Source organism: Fundulus heteroclitus, chromosome 20 (genome assembly GCF_011125445.2).
Source record: "Fundulus heteroclitus isolate FHET01 chromosome 20, MU-UCD_Fhet_4.1, whole genome shotgun sequence".
Classification (NCBI taxonomy): domain Eukaryota; kingdom Metazoa; phylum Chordata; class Actinopteri; order Cyprinodontiformes; family Fundulidae; genus Fundulus; species Fundulus heteroclitus.
This window is the reverse complement of record NC_046380.1, coordinates 5,309,944-5,331,622: the sequence shown is the minus strand read 5'-3', so window position 1 is coordinate 5,331,622 and position 21,679 is coordinate 5,309,944. Positions and strand designations below refer to the sequence as shown.

General features: G+C 40.1%; 1 protein-coding gene across 2 annotated transcripts; it reads left to right on the top strand.

Moving 5' to 3' along the window:
• The first annotated feature begins 1,256 nt into the window (after positions 1-1,256).
• On the top strand, positions 1,257-20,781 carry osgn1 (oxidative stress induced growth inhibitor 1). Of its 2 annotated transcripts, none has more exons than XM_021312852.2 (8): positions 1,257-1,414; positions 11,105-11,164; positions 13,264-13,400; positions 13,473-13,664; positions 13,747-13,838; positions 17,178-17,377; positions 17,467-17,810; positions 20,015-20,781. In XM_021312852.2, the coding sequence occupies exons 2-8, from the start codon at positions 11,107-11,109 to the stop codon at positions 20,543-20,545; spliced, it is 1,554 nt and encodes a 517-aa protein (XP_021168527.2). In that variant the 5' UTR covers positions 1,257-1,414; positions 11,105-11,106; the 3' UTR covers positions 20,546-20,781. The 2 variants fall into 2 exon arrangements, with proteins under 2 accessions (XP_021168527.2, XP_012711893.2); XM_012856439.3 differs by having other exon boundaries at positions 11,102-11,164.
• Positions 20,782-21,679: the final 898 nt, after the last annotated feature.

The window sequence follows — 21,679 nt, the reverse complement described above, 5'->3', positions numbered from 1 at the left end:
TGCATCATCCATGGGAGAGTAAAACAGCCACTGAAATATGACACTTGCTCGATACCTGCACGCCTCAATAAAATAAACTACTGTGGTAACACAGCTGGGACGAGGAATGTGCTGGCTAATGTCTGTGCACGTCAGAACAATAGTGCTAATAGAATCTTAGTGTTTCAAATTACAGTCTCTGTCAAAAGTCGTTTTTCTACAATATGGTGAATTACAAGCAGACTGGAAGGCTTTTAAACTCCTGGGCAGAGTGTCCATTTGTCAAGTCGCAGACTTTTCTCCTGGGTTTTGCCTCTTTGCACGATAAATCGCAAATTAAAAAAAGAAAAAAAAGTTAACTCAATTTTGAGCTATAAAATTAGCTCTCACTTCTTTTGTTTTGGGTGAATAACGATTTCCAAGCCAGGCGTTCCAGACATAATGTCATCGCTCTGCAACTTTCAGCTCTGTTCTTGTTGCAAACATTGTCTTATCTGTCCTTTACATTTGCTCTAACTAAACTTGACAAGTGTTTCCCTATAATGTGGCCATGTTGGACTGTTTGTCATCTATTTGTTTAATCAGGAATGATCTGCTTTTAGTGGTACTTTTACACACTGCCACTCGGGGTCCCTGAACACCCCACTGCTCCCTAATGAATGAGTTAAATGCAGAAGACAAATTTTATTGGAATGCAAGTTGCAATGATAAATAAAGATTATAATTAATATTTCATTGTTGTAGATCTGAAGATATTCATCATATATAATATCTATCTAGGGTGTGCTTTCATGTTTGTTTGTTTATTTGTAAATGTAGGTTATTAAACGAGTGTTAGTAGCAGAGTCAGTGACAGGTTAAACCGCACTTGACCCACATGTGCAAACACCACGTTTCATGAGAGAGGTGGGCTTGGCTTCCTCAAAGATGCTAACCGCTAGCAGGTTCATGCTGTGCGGTGGTGCTGCTGACTTTTGAAAAAAAAAGGCAACAAAAAAGAGAGAAAATAAGACAAGTGCAAAAAAGTATGAAAAACTGTACAGCCCATCACGAAAAATCATATCTTAAAATAATCATTCAGCAATAAAACCTTTATAAATATCTGTTTTTATCGCTACTATCTTAATCTTAATGATTGTCGCGCTAGAAGCATCTCGCATACATAAACGATCTTTATTTCCTCGTGACACCGCGGTTTTCCGTGAGAGTTCGCCTGCGCTGTTTCTGATTGGCTGTGGGTGCAGGCTGGCCGCCGCTGATTGGCTGTTGGGCTCAGAGCAGCAGACGGGCGGAGTTAACGAGGGGGCGACTGAATGAAAGGCTGGCGTGGGGCTGCGACGTGACACACCGAGCAACGGACGCGACGAGAACCGACAGAAGGAGACGAGACGCGTCTGAAAGTCCGGCAAAGGAGCTCGACCACAGGGAGGATAAGGTAAGTGGCAGCGGTCTGCTGCTGTGAGCGGCTAACGCATAGCGGGGAGCGGGGTTATGGAGCTGCCGTTGTTCGGATGGATTATCGGGCGGAGGGTGCAGCTCACCGGCCGGCTGAGTGGGTGGGCGTGTCGGCAGGAGGGTGGTCCGCACGCAGGGTTACATATCCAAGGAGACCGCTGGACCACTGCCAGGGGCGTTACGCTCTATTAAATAAGCGTATATAAATAATTCTAACAGTTATTTTACAGATTTATTTTCTTTTCTTACTCTGTTGACTAGTTTTAAATGCCCTGTTATATAAACCAGTCTTTATTATTATTATAAGAAGCTCAGATTTAAAGTTTTTGTTCTCTTTTTATAAATTATATCATGCAAGTATTGACAGTTTAGAGCTAAGGGACTAGATTGAATATTAATAGTAAATAACACAAGTTGGGGCTTCTTTCTGATGAATTCCTGCTGATGTATACGATTTTAGTTCCTATTTATGTAGAGAGAGAGAGAGAGAGAACTGAGGTATTTGTTTGCTTCTCTGATAACCGGCTCATTTCCATACTCCAGCAGCTCATGCATGTCTGTGGAGCCAAATATATAATGCAACAACAGGACTGATATTGTTCTCTATTATCTCTGTCCGTCCTTGTCGTCGCTTATGGAGGCCACACCAGGAACGCCGTGTGCAGGACGCTGTACGTTTCCATTCATTTTCGTCCTTGGTTTTAACTCAAATTCCAAACAAAAAACGTTAAACAACAAAAACAACTGGACTTTTTTCCCATATTATTACTATATTGTTATTATTATTACCATCCAGAAAGCTTTCTCAATTCAAAACGTCTGGATTAGTGTGGAGGTCCAAGCTTTATAATATGGCCCAAAAAAGGCTTTGTTATGGCATAGATGACATGCAAATTAAACCAAAACTGGTCCACCCCTTTAAATTGAGAAAGCTTTCTGGATGGGAAGCGAAACGTCTTTAAACCTCGAAAAAAAAAAAAGTCCAGTTTTGGTTTTTTTTACTTTTTTTTGTTGTTGTTGGACTGATCATGATCTGGATCGACTGATAATCTTCACCATCTCAGATTCCCATAAATATAGCGTTTTTTTCTTTTTCTTTCCCCCTCCCCATTGTTTTTGTTTTCTGGATGAGTTACGTGATGATGGCGAAGACGCTGGAGCGAGATCAAAGTTCACAAGCATCTCAGGAATGGGGAAGTGTGATTATCATCTAGTTTTGATTAAAAGAAAGCAGTTTTCAAGCAGAAAACAGTCTCTGCGTGACTGGATGGTGGTTCTGCGCTGCCCTGCGTGTTTTGGATGTTTCCCTGTTGAATAAAGCATCTGAAACACGCAGGGCAGCGTGGTGTGGAAACCACTGGTTATGTTATATTATTATTATTTATGTTTTATTTATTATATATATATATATATATATATATATATATCTATATATATATATATATATATATATATATATATATAGATATATACTCTCTATCTATCTATATATATATATATATCTATATTTTTTTTTTTTTTATTTATTTATTATTAGTTTATTTATTATAATTTTTTTTATTTTTTTAATGCTGCAGAAAAGATGCTCGATCAGCTCTTAAAAATTATTTCAAGCCTTCCTTAGACTTGGACTGTATTATCATTCAGCCGCGCATTTAAAACGTACGTTTCAGTGAAGTTTTGCTGCAAGTAAAAAACAGAAGAAAAAAAGGGACACATTAAAAAAATATAAGTGTGAGCAATAAAAAAGAATTAAAAGTATAAAAGAAACAGAAACGAAATGAAAAATTGTCAGGAAAGTAGCAGCAAAACTAACACGACGTCTCCTGCTGTCAGGCGTCAATAATTATTTACTTTAGGAGCAGAGACGACGTCTCCAGGGTTTATTTTAACAGAAAATTTGGCTTGTCTTTCAATCATCTGTATTCTCTTTAATTTTGTCCATTAAATGCTTATTTCAGGTCCTTTTTTAAAAAAAAAAAGTGAAATAGTTTTATTTATAGCCAGGTGAGTTTTTTTTTTTTTTTTTATATACTGATGCACAGATTAACTTTTAGGTATATTTGGATTTCAGTTTTCCAAAACGAAAAAAAAAAAATAAAGCAAACAAAATCTAAACTAAAATCGTTTTCAAAATGTGTCAGATTTTCAGAAGTGCAACATTACCTCCACCTGTTCTGCCTGGAAAAATAAACGTATATATTTAATGTTAGCATTTTTGATAAAGTCGAAACCATTCTGTGCAAATACAATAAAAATCTTAACCTGACTCCGCCAGATAGATTTGCTCCGCATATCCATCTGGAAACCTTCCGTTGAAGTAATTTTGGGAAGGGGCGAAAATACTGGATAGCTGATTGGCCTATGTTGGTGATAGACGGGCCAAATAAACCAATCAGATCAACGAAGCATATGACGTACTCGTCAACATGCTTCACAACCACAAGCCGAAAACACAACCACAAGCCAAGCTACTCTTGCTGCTGCAGGTAAAGGCTCGTTAGCTCAGCAAAGAAATACTCTGTAATTCCGATAAAACTTGCTCGATAGCCACGCTAACGCTAGTTTCATCGGCTGAAGCCGCCATGTTCTTTAGACTGAACTGTCGCGCTTCTTGTTGCGTCACACCTCAACCCGCCTCAAAGCCAACGCTGATTGGACGTTCGTTTGGTGAACGGCTCCAAATTTTCTTTAACGGAGAGTAGCCAGACTGATCTGCGAGTGAAACCTTGAAAGCTCGCGAGATCAGGATGGTCTCACGAGGCTAGAAAAATCTAAGTATTAAGACGAAAAGCCAATAGTAAAGCGGTCGGCCTGTCTGAATTATTTTTGGGGGATTTCAGATTGCTTCGTATCTATCGGTGACGCCGGTCCGTTTTGTTGTTTGCTGGAAGGACGGTGGACGTAGTCTCACTTTCCCCTCGTTCTTTTAACTTTAAGTCACGTCGCTGTGACACAACTGTGAGGCTACCTGAAGGCTTTATGGAGCTGATTGCTACCAACAAGCTTCTGATCAGACATGGTGGGGTGGGGGGGATTTATCTGGGTAAGATGCTGGAGGTTCTCCTCCCTGTTAAAGGGGAATTTTCCTCTCCACTGTCGCTTCATGCATGCTCAGTATGAGGGATTGCTGCAAAGCCATCAACAATGCAGACGACTGTCCACTGTGGCTCTACGCTCTTTCAGGAGGAGTGAATGCTGCTTGGAGAGACTTGATGCAACCTGCTGGGTTTCCTTAGAGAGGAAACTTTCTGACCAACCTGGAGGATCTGATGGAGTCTGACTTTAGAAAGAGCCTTGAAATGAAATGTTGTGAATTGGCGCTAAATAAATACAATTTTATTGAATTGAAAGACGGAAACACTCACGGATGATTCTACTCACATCCGGGTCTACAGCCTTCTGAAAATGAGTGTGTGTTCTCTTCTCACTGGACATTTTCCTTAATTTCCGTGGCTATGCTGATACGTCACGTCACACAAAGGATTGTGGGATACCTAAAGGGTTCTTAATGCGGGGTTCCCAGACAAAACTAGCCGCGGTTAAAACACTTTGGATCTAGAAGCGTCTGCAGAGCATCCTGGGAGGCGTTATCGCAGATCGGCTCTGATGGCTTCCAGCCGCGTCTTTAATAGCGTTACGACGACGGGGAAGTAGTTTTTAAGTTTGCGGGACGGAAGCATAGCGTAGCTTTGCAGAGCAAGGATGGCCTTGTTCCTGACGTTTCTTTGCTTTTTATTCCTCGTTTGTGCGCTTTGAAAATGCTCCTATGTGTCAGCTTCCTGCGTTCCTAAAACATCTTAGGAGACTTGCTAAGAAATGCTGCACGTTTTAGGCTGTCGTTAGCATCTTATGTCAGAGGCAGCCAGCATGACTGAAGCAGGAGTCTCCATGCTTAGATGCATTTTAAGCCCTGTAAACTTCATAAAAACAAAATCTCCCTCACATAATTTAAAAATATCGTACACTTGAGATCCATGTATTTTTGCCTGTTTTTTCCCTGCCATTCACTATATGCACGCGAGAAATCAACAACAAAAAGACAAGTGTTAACGTCAAATAAACATGCAAGCATATCAAGTTAGTTTTTTTTTTTGTGGAATGTTGGCGAGGCGGTATCGTGAGTAAAGACAGTGTGAGCGGGAAACACTGTGTGTGTTTCCCGCAGCACTATATATATATATATATATATATATATATATATATATATATATATATATATATATATATATATATATATAAAATCGTCCAGCCCTATTCAGCCTTCCTGTTAGCTGCTGAAAGTCTTGCCCTTTTTCAGCTTAAATTGTTAAGTTAGATTGTAAACCGTATAAAAACGGCCAAGAATGAGTAGAACATTAATCTGTTTGGCTGGATTTCCTACAGTTTTAACTTTTATTATTGTGATGCAATCCAAACCTTGGTTTCAGATGCACAAGTTTTAACTTTTTGTTTCTCAAGCAAAGGTTTTGTTCAAGAAATAAAAAAAAAAAAAGTATTAAACAAACCAAGGTGATGCGGACCTGGAAACAACTCAAGAGAAAATTTGTGGTTTTACAGCAGCAGCAAACTTTCACCCCTCTGATCTGGGAGTCGTTGCACGGGAGCCTTTGGTCATGATTGCAGGTTACATAACACGGCGGTGACTTTGTTTCATTGTGCCCTCGCTGACGTTACACGCCTACTTCCTGCACTGAGCGGTGTCGGGTTACCGTGGTGACATAACCCAGGCGCCTGCAGAGGAACGGCCTTGGACTCGACCGAAGGCGGGCCGCAGGTCCGCCGACGTGTCCGCTCCGCGGTGGGAAGGCTTTCCGTTTATCTGATGTTGTCTAAAGTTACAGAAATATAGTTCTCCTGTCTGTTGCCACAGTCAGGAAAAGAACCTACGGTCCCTGAACGCATCGCATCAGCCGTTTGTTGTTCTTCCTCCTGGGTCCTTATTCCATTCATTTGTTTATTTTATATTAAATTTGCATAAGTTTGGCTAATTTAAACTGAACCATTGCAAATCAATTCTCTGATTTATTTATTGTTTATTCACTGCCTTTTTATCATATACAGATGTTGTCGCTTTCTCTTTTATATAATGTAAATCTACAAATTTGGATGTTTATTTTTTTAGATTAGAGACGAAGAAGAAAAATAAACACCGATCAAAAATTGCTGAATAAGATGTATATATATTTTTTAAGAAGGAGCATTTAAGGGATTTAAGTTCGTGTTACTGTATAGTGGTGTTAATTGCACCGATTAAAGGATTATTTGTGTTGCGTCCGCTGGAGGCAGGCGATGAAAGGAAATCTGGTGGAAGGACGACTTCCTACGTGGCGTCGAGTCAAATAAACATCGGCTGAGCGGCTCACAATGACAGGAGCTTCCTGTTTGGGCATCTGCTGCGCTTTGGTTCTGCAACGCCACTGGAGAACGGGGCCGAGCGTCACAGGAGACGTACGGGAACTCCCAAAAAAAGGAACTAAAAGAAAGCAAAATTTTCTTAAAAAATGAGTTTAATAGTCCTTGATTCTAGCAGACGTGTTGAAATAATCTGCCAATGGAATGAGATTTTTGCACTTAAAATAGAAACAACTCATCTCCATCATCTTATCTCGAGTGCAGCATATCTAATTATCTTATTTTAAGGGTTAACATAATAAAATCATCTTATTTAGCTGCTCAAATCAAGGACAAATACTCTAATTTCAAGAACATTTTACTTACTTTTAGTTCCTTTTTTGCAGCGTACCTGCGCCGAACTACAGGAGGCCACGCTCACCTTAACTTTACATAATACGAACATGTCTTTCAATCATCTGTATTCTCTTTAATTTTAGTCGACTAAGTGCTTATTTATAGCCAGGTGAGTTTTTTTAGGTAACTTTTAGGTATATTTGGATTTCAGTTTTCCAAAACCAAAAAAATAAATAAATAAAGCAAACTAAATCTAAACTAAAATTGTTTTCAAAATTTATCAGATTTTCAGAAGTGCAACATTACCTCCACCTGTTCTGCCTGGAAAAATAAACATATATATTTAAGGTTAGCATTTTTGGTAAAGTCGAAACCATTCGGTGCAAATACAATAAAAATCTAAGTATTAAGACGAAAAGCCAATAGTAAAGCGGTCGGCCTGTCTGAATGATTTTTGGGGGATTTCAGATTGCTTTGTATCTATCGGTGACAAATACTCTAATTTCAAGAACATTTTACTTACTTTTAGTTCCCTTTTTTGCAGCGTACCTGCGCTGACCTTTGAACAACAGGAGGCCACGCTCACCTTAACTTTGCCTAATACGAACATGTCTTTAATGCTTTTGTAATTTTTAAAAAATCTATGTAGATGCAAGTATGATTAAAAAAAAAAAAAGGAAGAGCAGCTGAATAAAATAACACTTTAGATGCAGCTCACTGGAGGACTGTGCTACTTTCTGAACAGGCTTGAGGGCCCTACATGTGGTGCTGGGGGGGGCTACCTGGAGCCCTCGGGCCCCATGTTGGTGACCCTCGCTGTAAAGGCTGCAGCTTAGAGTTGGAAACGTAAACGACCGGCTCCTTTATTAGATTAGAGTTTGATGGCATCGGTTTGGTCTCTGCACTGCAAAAACAGAACTAAAAATAAGTAATATTTTCTTAAAATTAGTGTATCTGTCATTGATTTCACCAGGTAAATAAGATGATTTGCCAATGGAATAAGATTTTTGCACTTAAAATAGGAACAACTCATCTCCATCATCTTACTTCAAGTGCAGGATGTCTAATTATCTTATTTTAGGGGTCAAAATACTCATTCCATTGGCAGATCATCTTATTTAACTACTCAAATCTAGGTCAAAAAACAGTAATTTTAAGAACATTTTACTTATTTTTAGGTCTGTTTTTGCAGTGTGCAGGCCGGGACCCGCTTGTGTATCTGTTCACGTCCCGTCTGCCGTCAAAGTGAAACTTAAAAAGGCCTGAAATTCCTCTTTGTTGGGGGACAAATACTGAAAGAGGTCTGACGCAGGAATCATTCGTCGCTGTTTCTGACCGGGCAGAACTTCAGCGTTTTTTGTTCCACAGAGGGAATAAACTAAAAGCCCCGGCGGCTCCACGGAGCGCAGTGACCCACTCATGTCTGGGGTTTCAAGCCAGGACCTTAAAAAAAATTTATAAAAATTAAAAACAGAAGAGGGTCTGGAAGCAGAAAAGTCCATATAATGGGTTAAAGGCAAAGTTTGACCCAGGGTGGAAAGTTTGATTTCATGAGGAAACGTATCGGCCTAAAAGCATGACATGACGGAAACGCTTTGTAGTCCAGCTGTTTTTTATATTTGTTAGTCTCTATTTTACCAGGTTCTATTTTGTTTCTACATTTTATTCCAACTTGCTTTTACTTATTTTCCTATGTTTTAATCATTTAAAGCACTTTGCATTGTCTCTGTACTGAAATGTGCTGTACAGATAAATTTGCCTTTGCACTTATACAACACCCCTCCTTTTTTTTTTTTTTTTTTAAATCTTTCCCAACCGTTCCTCCTCCTCTCATTCTGGTTCTTTTCTTTCCCTTTTTTTGTTATTGCTTCTCTTACAGTTTGCTCTTACTCAAACCTTTCTTCCTCCTCCTCTCATGTGTCCTCTTCCTCACGTGTCGGCGTTCGCCTGTGTAAGCGTGACTCGGCAGTTTGTGGAAGTCAACCGACACCGCTGCCCTCGGCGGGCCCGGCCCTCTGGAGGAGGGGTGGGGGGGGGGGGTGCATGAGTGAGATCATGGCTGACCTCATGGCCGTCGGCGAGCAAACCCTCCGCCCACCCACAATCCTCTAAAGGAGTTTTACTGTGGAGGAGCGGCAGAAAGTTAATTTATGAAACACTTTTCAGTAAGAAGACGATCCGAAACGTTGAAGGGGAAACGGAGAACCTGGTTCCACTCGTTTTGGCTTTTTTCTTTTTTTTTTAACCCAGCTAGACAAATGAGTCAGTAGAGAAGTTGAGTTTTAGTTTGTTGCTTCTTCACTTTGCAGCAAAAAACAAAAACAAACGAGCTTCAGGTTGCTTGAAGTTTTTTTTTTTTTGCAACGAATCCTCCCAACTTAAAAGCTCCACTCCACCGCAGTTTGTTTACATCTGCAGGCCTCCACCCACAATACTATATATAGATAGATAGATAGATAGAGAGAGAGAGAGAGAATCTTTATTAAAAAAAGGTGATTTGACCTTTCCAATATTTAAATATACATCACAGTCTATGATTACAATGACCGTCTTGGTTTTATGTCATTTTATGTTTTTTTTTTTTTAACGCAAATATTTCTGAAACGTTATATTTGAGGAGTTTTATAAACATGGCAAAAATACTTGGAATGGCCGGCATCTGTTGTGGCCATTCTTGGCAGCCTTTCTGAGGCTTTTGTTTTGTTTATACACTGCAAAAACGGAACTAAAAATAAGTAAAATATTCTTAAAATTCATGTATTTTTCCTACTTGAACAGGTAAATAAGATAATCTGCCAATAGAATAAGATTTTTGCACATAAAATAGGAATAATTCATCTCCATCATCTTATTTCAAGTGCAGTATATCTAATTATCTTATTTTAGGGGCCAAAATACTCATTCCATTGGCAGATAATCTTATTTACCTGCTCAAATCTAGGACAAAAACACAAATTTTAAGAACATTTTACTTATTTTTAGATCCGTTTTTGCAGTGTATCAATATTGTATCGACAGAAATTAAGAAATGCGTTGTAATTATAAGTTGTGGCTGTATGGTGCGGCCCATCAGAGGGGTGAGGATATCCCTTCTAAACATCTATGCACCTAATGATGATATGATGAAGATCATAGGATATGAGTTAGTTAATTGGGTCTTAAACATTTAGTTTTCTCTTTCTTTGGGGTAATTTTGTGCTTCTGACTGTTAACACTGATGCTGAATGTTAGGATATTTATACTGCTAAATAACCAATGCTCAAAAAGGGAGAGCATTTTGTTCACTGCAGCTGTTCGTCCGCTCTAGATCTGAAAAACTGCTAAAATTATACCCTAAACCACCTGCTGTATTACTTTAAAAACAAAGGGCAACTTTCTGTTCACTTTAAAGTTCACTTTAAACTTTAAAGTTAGAGTTTTGTTCTGTCATATAAACCCTTTTTTTTATGGGACAGAACTGTGAGAAAGTTTGAAGAGTGTGAATACTGATGCACTTTCCAGCAAATTGTGGTGACGTCTTTCGGAGTTGTCTGCTGATCTTCTGAAATGACTATTTGAGTCGAGTTTTAGTGGAAAATCAGCAACATTTTGCGTTGCTTTATGGCTGCAAAGGTGAAATTAAAGACAAAATGTTCAAGATAAACAAGATTTTTGGTTTAAATCCAGGATTCTTTGTGTCTGTGCTGCCTCTTGCATCGATGCGATTTAAAAGGCCTTCGACTTGGATTCAAATGTCTGTAATCTAAGAAACCGAGTTCAGAACGAGGTGAAAAAGTCGACATATCATCTCGCGCTCACTTCCTTCCTGCTGCGCTGTGGTCTCTGAGCGTCTCTGTTTACTGGAGCTCGCACCTTTCGCATTAAACCTCGAGGTCAGGCGGACGAACCGCTCCGACCACAGAGAAACGGCAGCGACCCGGAGCGAAGAGACGTCATGTTTGTGTCCTTAACGGCCGTTTGTTTCCCTCTCTTTCAGAAGAAATGGATCTGCAGGATAAAGAAACCACGTCTGGAGAGATCATCCCCGTTGTGATCGTCGGTAAGGACTGAGGGGGAAACCCCAGAGGAGGGCTTCGTGTCGCCATAACAGTTCATGCAGTTTTACCCGAAACGAGGAAATAACCTTTATGGTCGCGGCACATGTGCTGTTTTTTTTTTTTTCGTCTTTTTTTTTATTCAAGATTAATAACTAAACAGTTAATTACAGGGTTGGGTCTAAGCCTTCAGACTGTAATGCAACAGGCTTTTTGGAGAACGAGGGGAAATAAATCCACAGGGGAAGAGGAGGGATTGCTGCTAATTCTGTGCAAAAACGAGGAAGCGAAAGTAACAAAAGAAAATCCTGATTTATTTGCCCTTTTTTTTGCTTTTTGCACGTGCTGCGTCATCAGGTTTAGTACGAGAGGCGCTCAGACCTGCTGCGTCATGCTGTATGTGGTCCGGCTCGTTATCACTCTTGTTTTATCGATCGCTATGGCTCATTATGGCTCTTTTAGCTCGTTGTGGCTCTTTTAGCTCGTTATGGCTCTTTTTAGCTCGTTGTGGCTCTTTTAGCTCGTTGTGGCTCTTTTAGCTCGTTGTGGCTCTTTTTAGCTCGTTATGGCTCTTTTTAGCTCGTTATGGCTCTTTTAGCTCGTTGTGGCTCTTTTAGCTCGTTGTGGCTCTTTTTAGCTCGTTATGGCTCTTTTTACCAGTTTGTGGCTCGTTATGGCTCTTTTTAGCTTGTTGTGGCTCTTTTTAGCTCGTTATGGCTATTTTAGTTTGTTATGGCTATTTTAGTTTGTTATGGCTATTTTAGTACGTTATGGCTCTTTTTAGCTCGTTATGGTTCTTTAGCTCGTTGTGGCTCTTTTTAGCTCGTTATGGCTCTTTTTACCGTTTGTGGCTCGTTATGGCTCTTTTTAGCTTGTTGTGGCTCTTTTTAGCTCGTTATGGCTATTTTAGTTCGTTATGGCTATTTTAGTTCGTTATGGCTCTTTTTAGCTTGTTGTGGCTCTTTTTAGCTCGTTATGGCTATTTTAGCTCGTTATGGCTCTTTTTAGCTTGTTGTGGCTCTTTTTAGCTCGTTATGGCTATTTTAGTTTGTTATGGCTATTTTAGTTTGTTATGGCTATTTTAGTACGTTATGGCTCTTTTTAGCTCGTTATGGTTCTTTAGCTCGTTGTGGCTCTTTTTAGCTCGTTATGGCTCTTTTTAGCTCGTTATGGCTCTTTTAGCTCGTTGTGGCTCTTTTAGCTCGTTGTGGCTCTTTTTAGCTCGTTATGGCTCTTTTTACCAGTTTGTGGCTCGTTATGGCTCTTTTTAGCTTGTTGTGGCTCTTTTTAGCTCGTTATGGCTATTTTAGTTTGTTATGGCTATTTTAGTTTGTTATGGCTATTTTAGTACGTTATGGCTCTTTTTAGCTCGTTATGGTTCTTTAGCTCGTTGTGGCTCTTTTTAGCTCGTTATGGCTCTTTTTACCGTTTGTGGCTCGTTATGGCTCTTTTTAGCTTGTTGTGGCTCTTTTTAGCTCGTTATGGCTATTTTAGTTCGTTATGGCTATTTTAGTTCGTTATGGCTCTTTTTAGCTTGTTGTGGCTCTTTTTAGCTCGTTATGGCTATTTTAGCTCGTTATGGCTCTTTTTACCGGTTTGTGGCTCGTTATGGCTCTTTTTAGCTTGTTGTGGCTCTTTTTAGCTCGTTATGGCTATTTTAGTTCGTTATGGCTATTTTAGTTCGTTATGGCTCTTTTTAGCTCGTTATGGCTCTTTTTACCGGTTTGTGGCTTGTTATGGCTCTTTTTAGCTTGTTGTGGCTCTTTTTAGCTCGTTATGGCTTTTTTAGCTCGTTATGGCTATTTTAGCTCATTATGGCTCTTTTTAGCTTGTTATGGCTCTTTTTAGCTCGTTATGACTCGTTATGGCTCGTTGTGCCTCTTTTAGCCCGTTGTGGCTAGTTATGACTGTTTTTAGCTCGTTGTGCCTCTTTTAGCTCGTTATAGCTCGTTATGGCTCGTTGTGCCTCTTTTTAGCTCATTATGACTGTTTTTAGCTCATTATGGCTCGTTATGGCTGACATTAGCACCAGAACCTCCCTGTCAGTGAAGCTAGACACTTCCTGCGGATCTCCCCTCCTCATCCACCTCGCTCTGCTTCTCAGGTAATGGCCCCTCCGGCATTTGCCTGTCCTACCTGCTGTCGGGTTACACCCCCTACCTGTCGCCTGAGGGATGGCACCCCAACGCCCTGCTGCAGAGTAAGCTGGCGGAGCGGCCTCACCTGTCGCTGCTGGAGCAGGTAACCCAGGCGGTCTCGGCATGAGGCGCCCCCGTTTGCTCCGAGCCGAATCTGAACCGAGCCTCTCCGCAGGACCTGCAGTACCTCTGCGAGGGACTGGAGGGTCGGTCGTCCAATCCCGTGGCGGTGCTGTTCGATTCGCTGCTGCTGCCGGACAGCGACTTCGGTCTGGACCACACCTCCCCGCTGGAGTGGCGATACGAGCCGCAGCGCGCCGTTCCTCACCTGGTTCTGGGAAAGGGCCCGCCCGGAGGAGCGTGGCACGTAAGTGTGTCAGGCAGCTGAGGGTGCGACGCCGGCCGTGCTTCGCCGTCTCTGATGGTCGTTTTCATGTGTCCCCCTCCAGGCCATGGAGGGCTCCATGCTGACTCTCAGTCTGGCTAACTGGATGGAGCTTCCTGGGCTCAAGCTGAAGGACTGGATGAGAGACAAACGCAGGTCTGATCCCCGTCAAACACTCACCTTCTGTTGATAACAAACGCAGATCCCTCCATGTGAAGTCCAAACGTTTCCCCTTTTATACATAACTACACATTTTAAAACGGTTGTTGGGAAGCCGAAACGGAAGCAGCTAAATGGTTTATTTGCCTTTTTAGTTGTATCATGAAGAACGGTTGGCCTAATTCTGACTTAAAACAAAAGAAAAATCACTAAATTATGTGGTTAGAAGTAGAGGCTGCACAATTAATCGCATTTGCAATACAGAAAACACAATTTCCAAATGGCAGAGGTCTGCAATTTTTGGCTATATAAGAATTAATGGATCAGATGCGTCCTTTAAGTGCACTGAAAAAACAGAACTAAAAATAAGTAAACGTTTCTTGAAATGAGTGTATTTGCCCTTGATTTGAGCAGGAAAATAAGATTATCTGCCAATGGAAAAAGTAATTTTACCCCTAGAATAAGATTATTAGATATACTGTACTTAAAATAAATTGATGGAGATATTTTAAGTGCAAAAATGTTATTCCATTGGCAGATTATCTTATTTCCCTACTCAAAAAAGCACAAATACACTCATTTCAAGACATTTTTAACTTATGTTTAGTTTAGTCTGTTTTTGCAGTGTGTGTAGTTAATGTTTAAATTGGGTTTGCTCCACATTGATGGGAAAAAAGCTGCAGCAGTGTGATAATCTAATTTTATTACTTGTTTTAGAGTTTATATAATCAAACTGTTTTTCCAGAACCTTGGAGGAATCTCACCATAGAATTAAGTTCTGGTCAATCAGTTTAATACGTAGACTGGTTTGTTGGTTGCACTTTATGTTCAACAAGGATTGATGTCCAAATCAATTAAAAGCTGTTCTCTTGAATAATATTCTGATTAATAAAAACATTAAAAGTTCTTGTTTTAAATAGTCCTTGTTTACAAACATCTTTGTCTAGAGGCCATTTTTGTTGCTTGTGGTTAACGCAGAGAAAAGTCAAAATCAAATCTAAATTTTTGGTTGAAATATATATATTTCTGCTCCGAGTTGAGACGCAACGGCTCTTTTAGCACCTAGTCTGCACAGTGATGAAACAGATTGATTTGTTGTTTGTATATGTTTAAAAAGACATGATAAATTAAACTGGAAAAAAATTATTGCATTAAATCGCAATTAGATTATTTTCCAAATTTGTTGAGCCCTAGTTAGAAGCATAATAATAGATCTGCTGTTATCCTGTAAACATGCAAATACCGTCAGAGTCGAAGGAAATTTTTACAACACAAAACCAGGATGTTGGAGTTTCCGTTTCCATTCTACACCAACAGTTATTGATGATGCGTCATAAGTTACCTGTTACGCTTTAATTTGAGATATTTCACTCTGGCATGGTGAACTGTATTTCTTTTTCAAATAACCCGATCCTCTTCAGATGTTAAGACACCCATAGATTTGCTTATATTGCTAAAAACATTATTGATCGTGATCGTAAATGACATTTTACCAAGTACTCTGCCCTGAGGAGCTCCATATTCTATTTGATAAGGGGAGCTTCACAGTCTCCCTATTTTGGCACTTGTTCTTCTTTGCGTTAGTAAATTTGTCATCCATCTGTAATTGGATACCCACCTAATAATACGTTTTATTTGTGTAGCACACTTTAAAATCTTGCGACTTCTCAAGCTGCTTATTTATTTTAGTCAATAAAACCTCTTCCCATAACTCACCCTATGCCTCCAGAACATGTAGAAATGAGTTCATCACACTTTTATCAACCTGAACCCGTCTATTTTATTGATTTAAGCTTAAAACTGGATCTATGGGCTTTCTGCCCATATTATTATTATTATTACTTCTAATATTTGGCTTTCGATTCTAAAAAGTGCATTAGTTTGTCATAAACCACCTTTATTAATCCAAATATCCCTCACTCTCCTACTGGATCAAACCGTTTCAAATGCCCAAAAGTTCAAAGTTATATTACGATTACTAAACCCTTTTCAACTAAAAGGTGTTTTATTTAAAGCGATTATCCTATAAATCAGTTTTATTTTTGTGGATAACCTAAATTGGCTTAATTATGAGTGTGTTGTGGATAATAGATGAAATCGTACATCAGTGCGACTCAAATAGTGGGACGCGCCCCCTAGGGGCGGCGTTGAGGTACTGCATGGGGCACAGCGCCCCCTGCTGTTTGGTCTGTGCCTGCAGTCAGTAGTATGACGATTACTATTAATAAACTCCCTAAAAAGTGCAAAACTTCATGTAGCTGAAGTTTATCTTCAATATTAATGGCTTGATATTATTTTTGCCATTCGTAGCGAGTTAAATGTGACAGAGTTGGGCTAAAAGCCGTTTATATTGTTGTTAATATTATATAATTAAAAAGGTGTAGCAATGTAGAGACGCTCCAGTTGGTAGAAAAGGTTGTTATATGTTAGAAACTAACCCATATATATGTTATATATTTTTAAAAGGGATTCTGGGTAATATAAGTTACATTTTGACCCATTTTGTTTGGATTGGGCGTCTCTAAAAAAATGTTTGGTTCTTCAAAGTGGGGGTACAGCAGAAAACATTTGTGAACAACTGCAGTACATTGAGATAATGTAAAATAGTCTGACGTTTCAACGCTTCACCACATGTATATTAAAGTGAGTTATGCCATAATGAAGTATAAAACTTGCTTTAGGTGTAGGCTTTAGTCGCCTCCTCGCCTCCATCTGTCCCTGTGTCGCGTTAAACGTAGGGCAGGGCGATAAATCGATTTAATCGATTAATTCGAATTTACAATTCTTTAAGATTTAATTTTTGGAGAATCTGGATTTTATTTTGCCAATACACTCATTGGGTTTCCATGAAGAGAACAAACAGCATGTGATGCTGAATAAATGTTTAGGCAAATGTATTGTCAAAATATTGTTAAGTAGAAACTTTTTTTTGTACCATAATATGAGGTACTTAATTTACTTATTTACTTTTTTTTTAACTCAGTTTGAAGTTCACAAGTGCAGTGAAGCCTGTTCTTAGCTCAATGTGTAATACCACTAGCAGCAAATGTTTTGTTATATTTTCATTGTTTATAATGGCACGGCTGCCATCTTGTTTTACAAGCATGTTTCACAGCTTGTTTTTAGTTGCACTTTGAATTCAGGTCAACTCCCTGACGAAATGCTTGACATAAAAAGCAAGGTTTTAAAATAATTTCTTTAATTTCTTTTTATGAAACAAAAAGGAGGAAAAAAATTGATTAATCGGATTTGGTATGATAAAATCGGAGATTTATTTTTTTAATCCATATCGCCCAGCCCTAGTTAAACGCTCATTTTACGTCGTTCCTGTTGCAGGAATGTGAGGAATGACCGCGCCACGCCTGCAGAAATCGCCTCCTACTACCAGCACTACATCTCCCAGATGTCCCTGGAGGAGAACTTTGCCTGCGGCACCACCGTCACCTCGGTGTCCCGGGAGCCTGGTGAGCAGGACGGGTCTCCCCCCTGCTGGAGAGTGTCGGGACTGCAGCGGCGAGAGGGCGAAATTCTAGGAGGTACAGTTAGGGAAAAAAAAAAACACATTTTCACCGTTACTGGCTATAAGATGGAAGGAGTGTTGACGGTGGGTTTCTCCTGCCCACAGATGGTTGCTCGGTCGCAGAGGAGGTGCCTTTCTCCCTGCTGGCCCACAACGTGGTGCTGGCGACGGGAACACACGACGTCCCGGCTCGGCTCGGCGTGGAGGGAGAGTCGCTGCCCTTCGTCTGCCACTCCTTCTGGGAGCTGGAGGCGGCCATCTCTCGCGGCGAGCTCGACCGGTCCTCGGACCCCGTGCTGGTGGTGGGGGCGGGGCTTACGGCGGCCGACGCGGTGCTCGCCGCTCACCATCTCAACACGTCGGTGTACCACGTCTTCAGGCGCCCGGTCACCGACCCCGGGCTCATCTTCAACCAGCTGCCCAAGCTGCTCTACCCCGAGTACCACAAGGTGAGGAGGCGCCGACTCCAGAGCCGAGGCGCATGTGGGGTAGCCTCGATCTGATGCTGCAGCGGGGTGTTTGCAGCTTTGTGCTTTTTTTTCTCCACTGCAAAAACGGATCTAAAAATAAGTAAAATGTTCTTAAAATTTGTGTTTTTGTCCTAGATTTGAGCAGGTAAATAAGATGATCTGCCAATGGAATGAGTATTTTGGCCCCTAAAATAAGATAATTAGATATACTGCACTTGAAATAAGATGATGTAGATGAATTATTCCTATTTTATGTGCAAAAATCTTATTCAATTGGCAGATGATCTTATTTACCTGCTCAAATCAAGGAAAAATACACAAATTTTAAGAATATTTTACTTATTTTTAGTTCCGTTTTTGCAGTGTCCTTATCTTTAAGAAGGGACATTTAAATTAAAATATGCCAAAATTAGCCTGAAGGCTACTTTACATCTGTAGTTCCTGGCAAGTCAATAAGAAAAAACACTAGACACCAGTCAATCAATAGGATAAAAGATAGGGGAACAATAACAACGCTGACCATGATTAGAATAATCTGACGTTAGTGATCACAGATCTGCTTCCTTTGAGCCATTTTTTGGTTTTAAATTAACTGAATGTAGTAGATTCTCTTCTAACAGCTGGGATGCTGTTCCAAATTTTTGAAAACATCTGTTGACTAAATGAGCGTCTGTGAGGTAAGACAGTCACTTCTAGCAGACGCTCCTGTTACCTTTCCACTAGGGCTGGATTTTATAGCTACATAAACTCTCCCAGAGGTTTTGGAGCAAGTCCATTTAAAACCTTAAACTTTGAACAGGCAGTTTTAAAATTTTCAAAACTAACAATCCTGTATTTTTGGAGAATTGGACAATGACGAAAGGACATAGGTTCTATATAAGAGAATTCTATAGAATATTTTTAAAGCCTTTTTGAATAGTGATGCTATCATTTTTAAGGTTGAAAAAACATTTTAGCAGCATTTTCTGGCAATGATAACCTGATTTGTCTGAAATTATGAATATTAAAATTAACAATTCTAGAAAATTATATATTTTACATGTTGCTTTTTTAAAAGATAAAGTGGAGTCCAAAGTAATTTCCAAGATATTTATATGTATGTACAAACTGGAGCTCCTCTCTGTTCAACAAGGATGCAGACAAGACTTTTGCAGATGGACGTTTTGAAAATTCAATTCAATTCCATTTTATTTATATAGCGGCAATTCATGAAACATGTCATCTCAAGGCACTTTCCAAAGTCAAATTCAATCATATTATACAGATTGGTAAAAAATTTCCTATATGATGCAATCAACTGGTTCAAATAAATAACACACAGACTTTTGTTTGAGGATTTAGTCAAAGACGTGATTTGAAAAGCCGCTCATCGCTACATGTGACTGCTGATGTTAGTATTTTTTGAGACTTCAATGTCAGACTGAGCATTTGTAAAAATTACAACATCATCTGCATATAACATCATATTAAGGTCTTTGCAGACATTCGGTAAATCATTGATAATGAAAATAAAAAGAGGTCCAAGTATGGAGCACTGCAATAAGGGAACTAAGAGTGAGTAAAATGTTCTTGAAATGGGTGTATTTTTGCTTAATTTGAGCATTCATCTCCATCATATTTCAAGTGCAGGATATCTAATGATCTTATTCTAGGGGTAAAAATACTCATACCATTGGCAAATAATCTTATTTATTTTCTCAAATCAAGGGAAAATACCCTAATTTCAAGAAAATTGTACTCACATTTAGTTCCCTTTTTGCAGCGAGTACTCCAACTTGACAACACTGCAAAAACGGAAACTAAAAATAAGTAAAATCATCTTGAAATTAGTGCATTTGTCCTTGATTTGAGCACATAAATAAGATGATCTGCCAATGGAATGAGTATTTTGACCTTTAAAATAAGATAATTAGATATATTGCACTCTAAATGAGATGATGGAGATGAATTGTTCCTATTTTAAGTGTAAAAATCTCATTCCATAGGCAAATCGCGTTATTTACCTGCTCAAATTAAGGACAAATACACTAATTTCAAGAAATTAATTAGTAAAAAAATGTATAAGTAAAAAATTTTTCCCTTATTTTTAGTTTTGTTTTTGCAGTGAATAAAGAAATGTGGATTTTTTCTTGATTGTATCCTAACATAGATCTAATCTCTGTGGCCCCCCCCCCCCCCCCCAGGTTCATCAGATGATGACCCAGCAGCAGCATCAGTCCACCCTGTCCCCACCAGAACAGGCCCAGAACCTTCACTCCACGCCTTCCTCCTCTTCGCACCCCCCTCCGTCCTCCTCTTCCTCCTACCCCGGCTACCTGAGCTTTCCGTGCCACCGGGTCGCCGCTTTCCACCCCGACCGGAAGTGCGTCCTGGAGTCAGACTCCGGCGAGCAGGCGGTGGTCCAGGTCTCCAAGGCGCTGGTGCTGATCGGCGCCCACCCTAATCTCTCCTTCCTCCACAATAACGGCCGCCCGTTGGGAGTCAGCCCGGGCGAGCCCATCTCCTGCCGGAGAAACCCGATAGACGTGGACCCCTTCACCAACAGGGTGCTGGCGGCGGACGGGCCGGGAATGTACGCCATGGGCCCGCTGGTGGGCGAGAACTTTGTCCGGTTCCTCAAAGGAGGCGCGCTGGCCATCGCCGGTGACCTCTCCAAGCGACGGCGCTGGGGGAGCGGAGAGGACGTCGTTCCTGCGGAAGTTCTGGACTCGTAGCCAGAAGCCCGGAGGTTTAAGGGGAAACGGACCTTATCGGGGATCTCCGAGCTCAAACGGGCGATCTGAGTCCCTGCCGAAGCGCTTCTGGGGAATCAAAGCAGCGACACGAGATCTTAAAACGGACTTTGAGCGGTCCGGTACGATGGCGCCCCCCAGATAGGAGCACGTCTGAGGGTCCTGATCAGCTGTGGAGGAATGATGGGGCCCAAACAGAACCCCCCACCCTGCAAAAACGGGACTTAAAATAATTAAAATGTTCTTAAAATTAGTGTATTTGTCCTTGATTTGAGCAGGAAAATAAGATGATTTGCCAATGGAACAAGATTTTTGCACTTAAAATAAGAACAATTGATCTCCATCGCCTCTTTTCAAGTGCAGAATGTCTAATTATCTTATTTTAGGGGTCGACATACTCATTCCATTGGCAAATAATCTTATTTACCTGCTCAAATCAAGGACAAATACTCATTTTAAGAACATTTTACTTATTTTTAGATCCGTTTTTGCAGTGCACTCCCCCCACCCTCCAAAGGTCTCCGTTTGGGCCTGACAGCACTTGAACAAATATCGGAACATTTTCCTGTACTACGTAAATGTTCCACATTTCTCAACGGATCTTGAGCTTTTAAATGAGAATCACCAGTTTTTACTGTTAGCAGATTATTTAAAGTATCGGATCGGTTGCTGGAACCTCATCAGTTTCTATTGCTGCACTGTTTCGACCAGCCGGCCCGACTGGACCGGCTCCGGGTTCCCAGTTTGTTTATTTTGACCTTTTTAAACCACTAATCTGTTTGTATATAATTTTTTTCATCTTTGTATTTTACTGTCCTTATTTTACATCTTCATAAAGCTGGTTTCTATTTATTGATTTACTAAACTAAAGCGAGTAAAAAAAAAAAAAAAAAAGACATCTCTAATTTCTCTGTTTCTTTTTCTTTAAGTGCCTCCAAGGTTGTGAGATAAAAACTGTTACTTTTCATAAACTACAACCATTAAGATCCTCACAGCAAACATTTTTAAACTGAATCTTTAATTTCATACAGATTATTTTCACATCTTTAACATATAAATCAGTGATGTTTACACCTCTGTATGCTAATTATAAGGTCCTTCTGCACATATATTTAC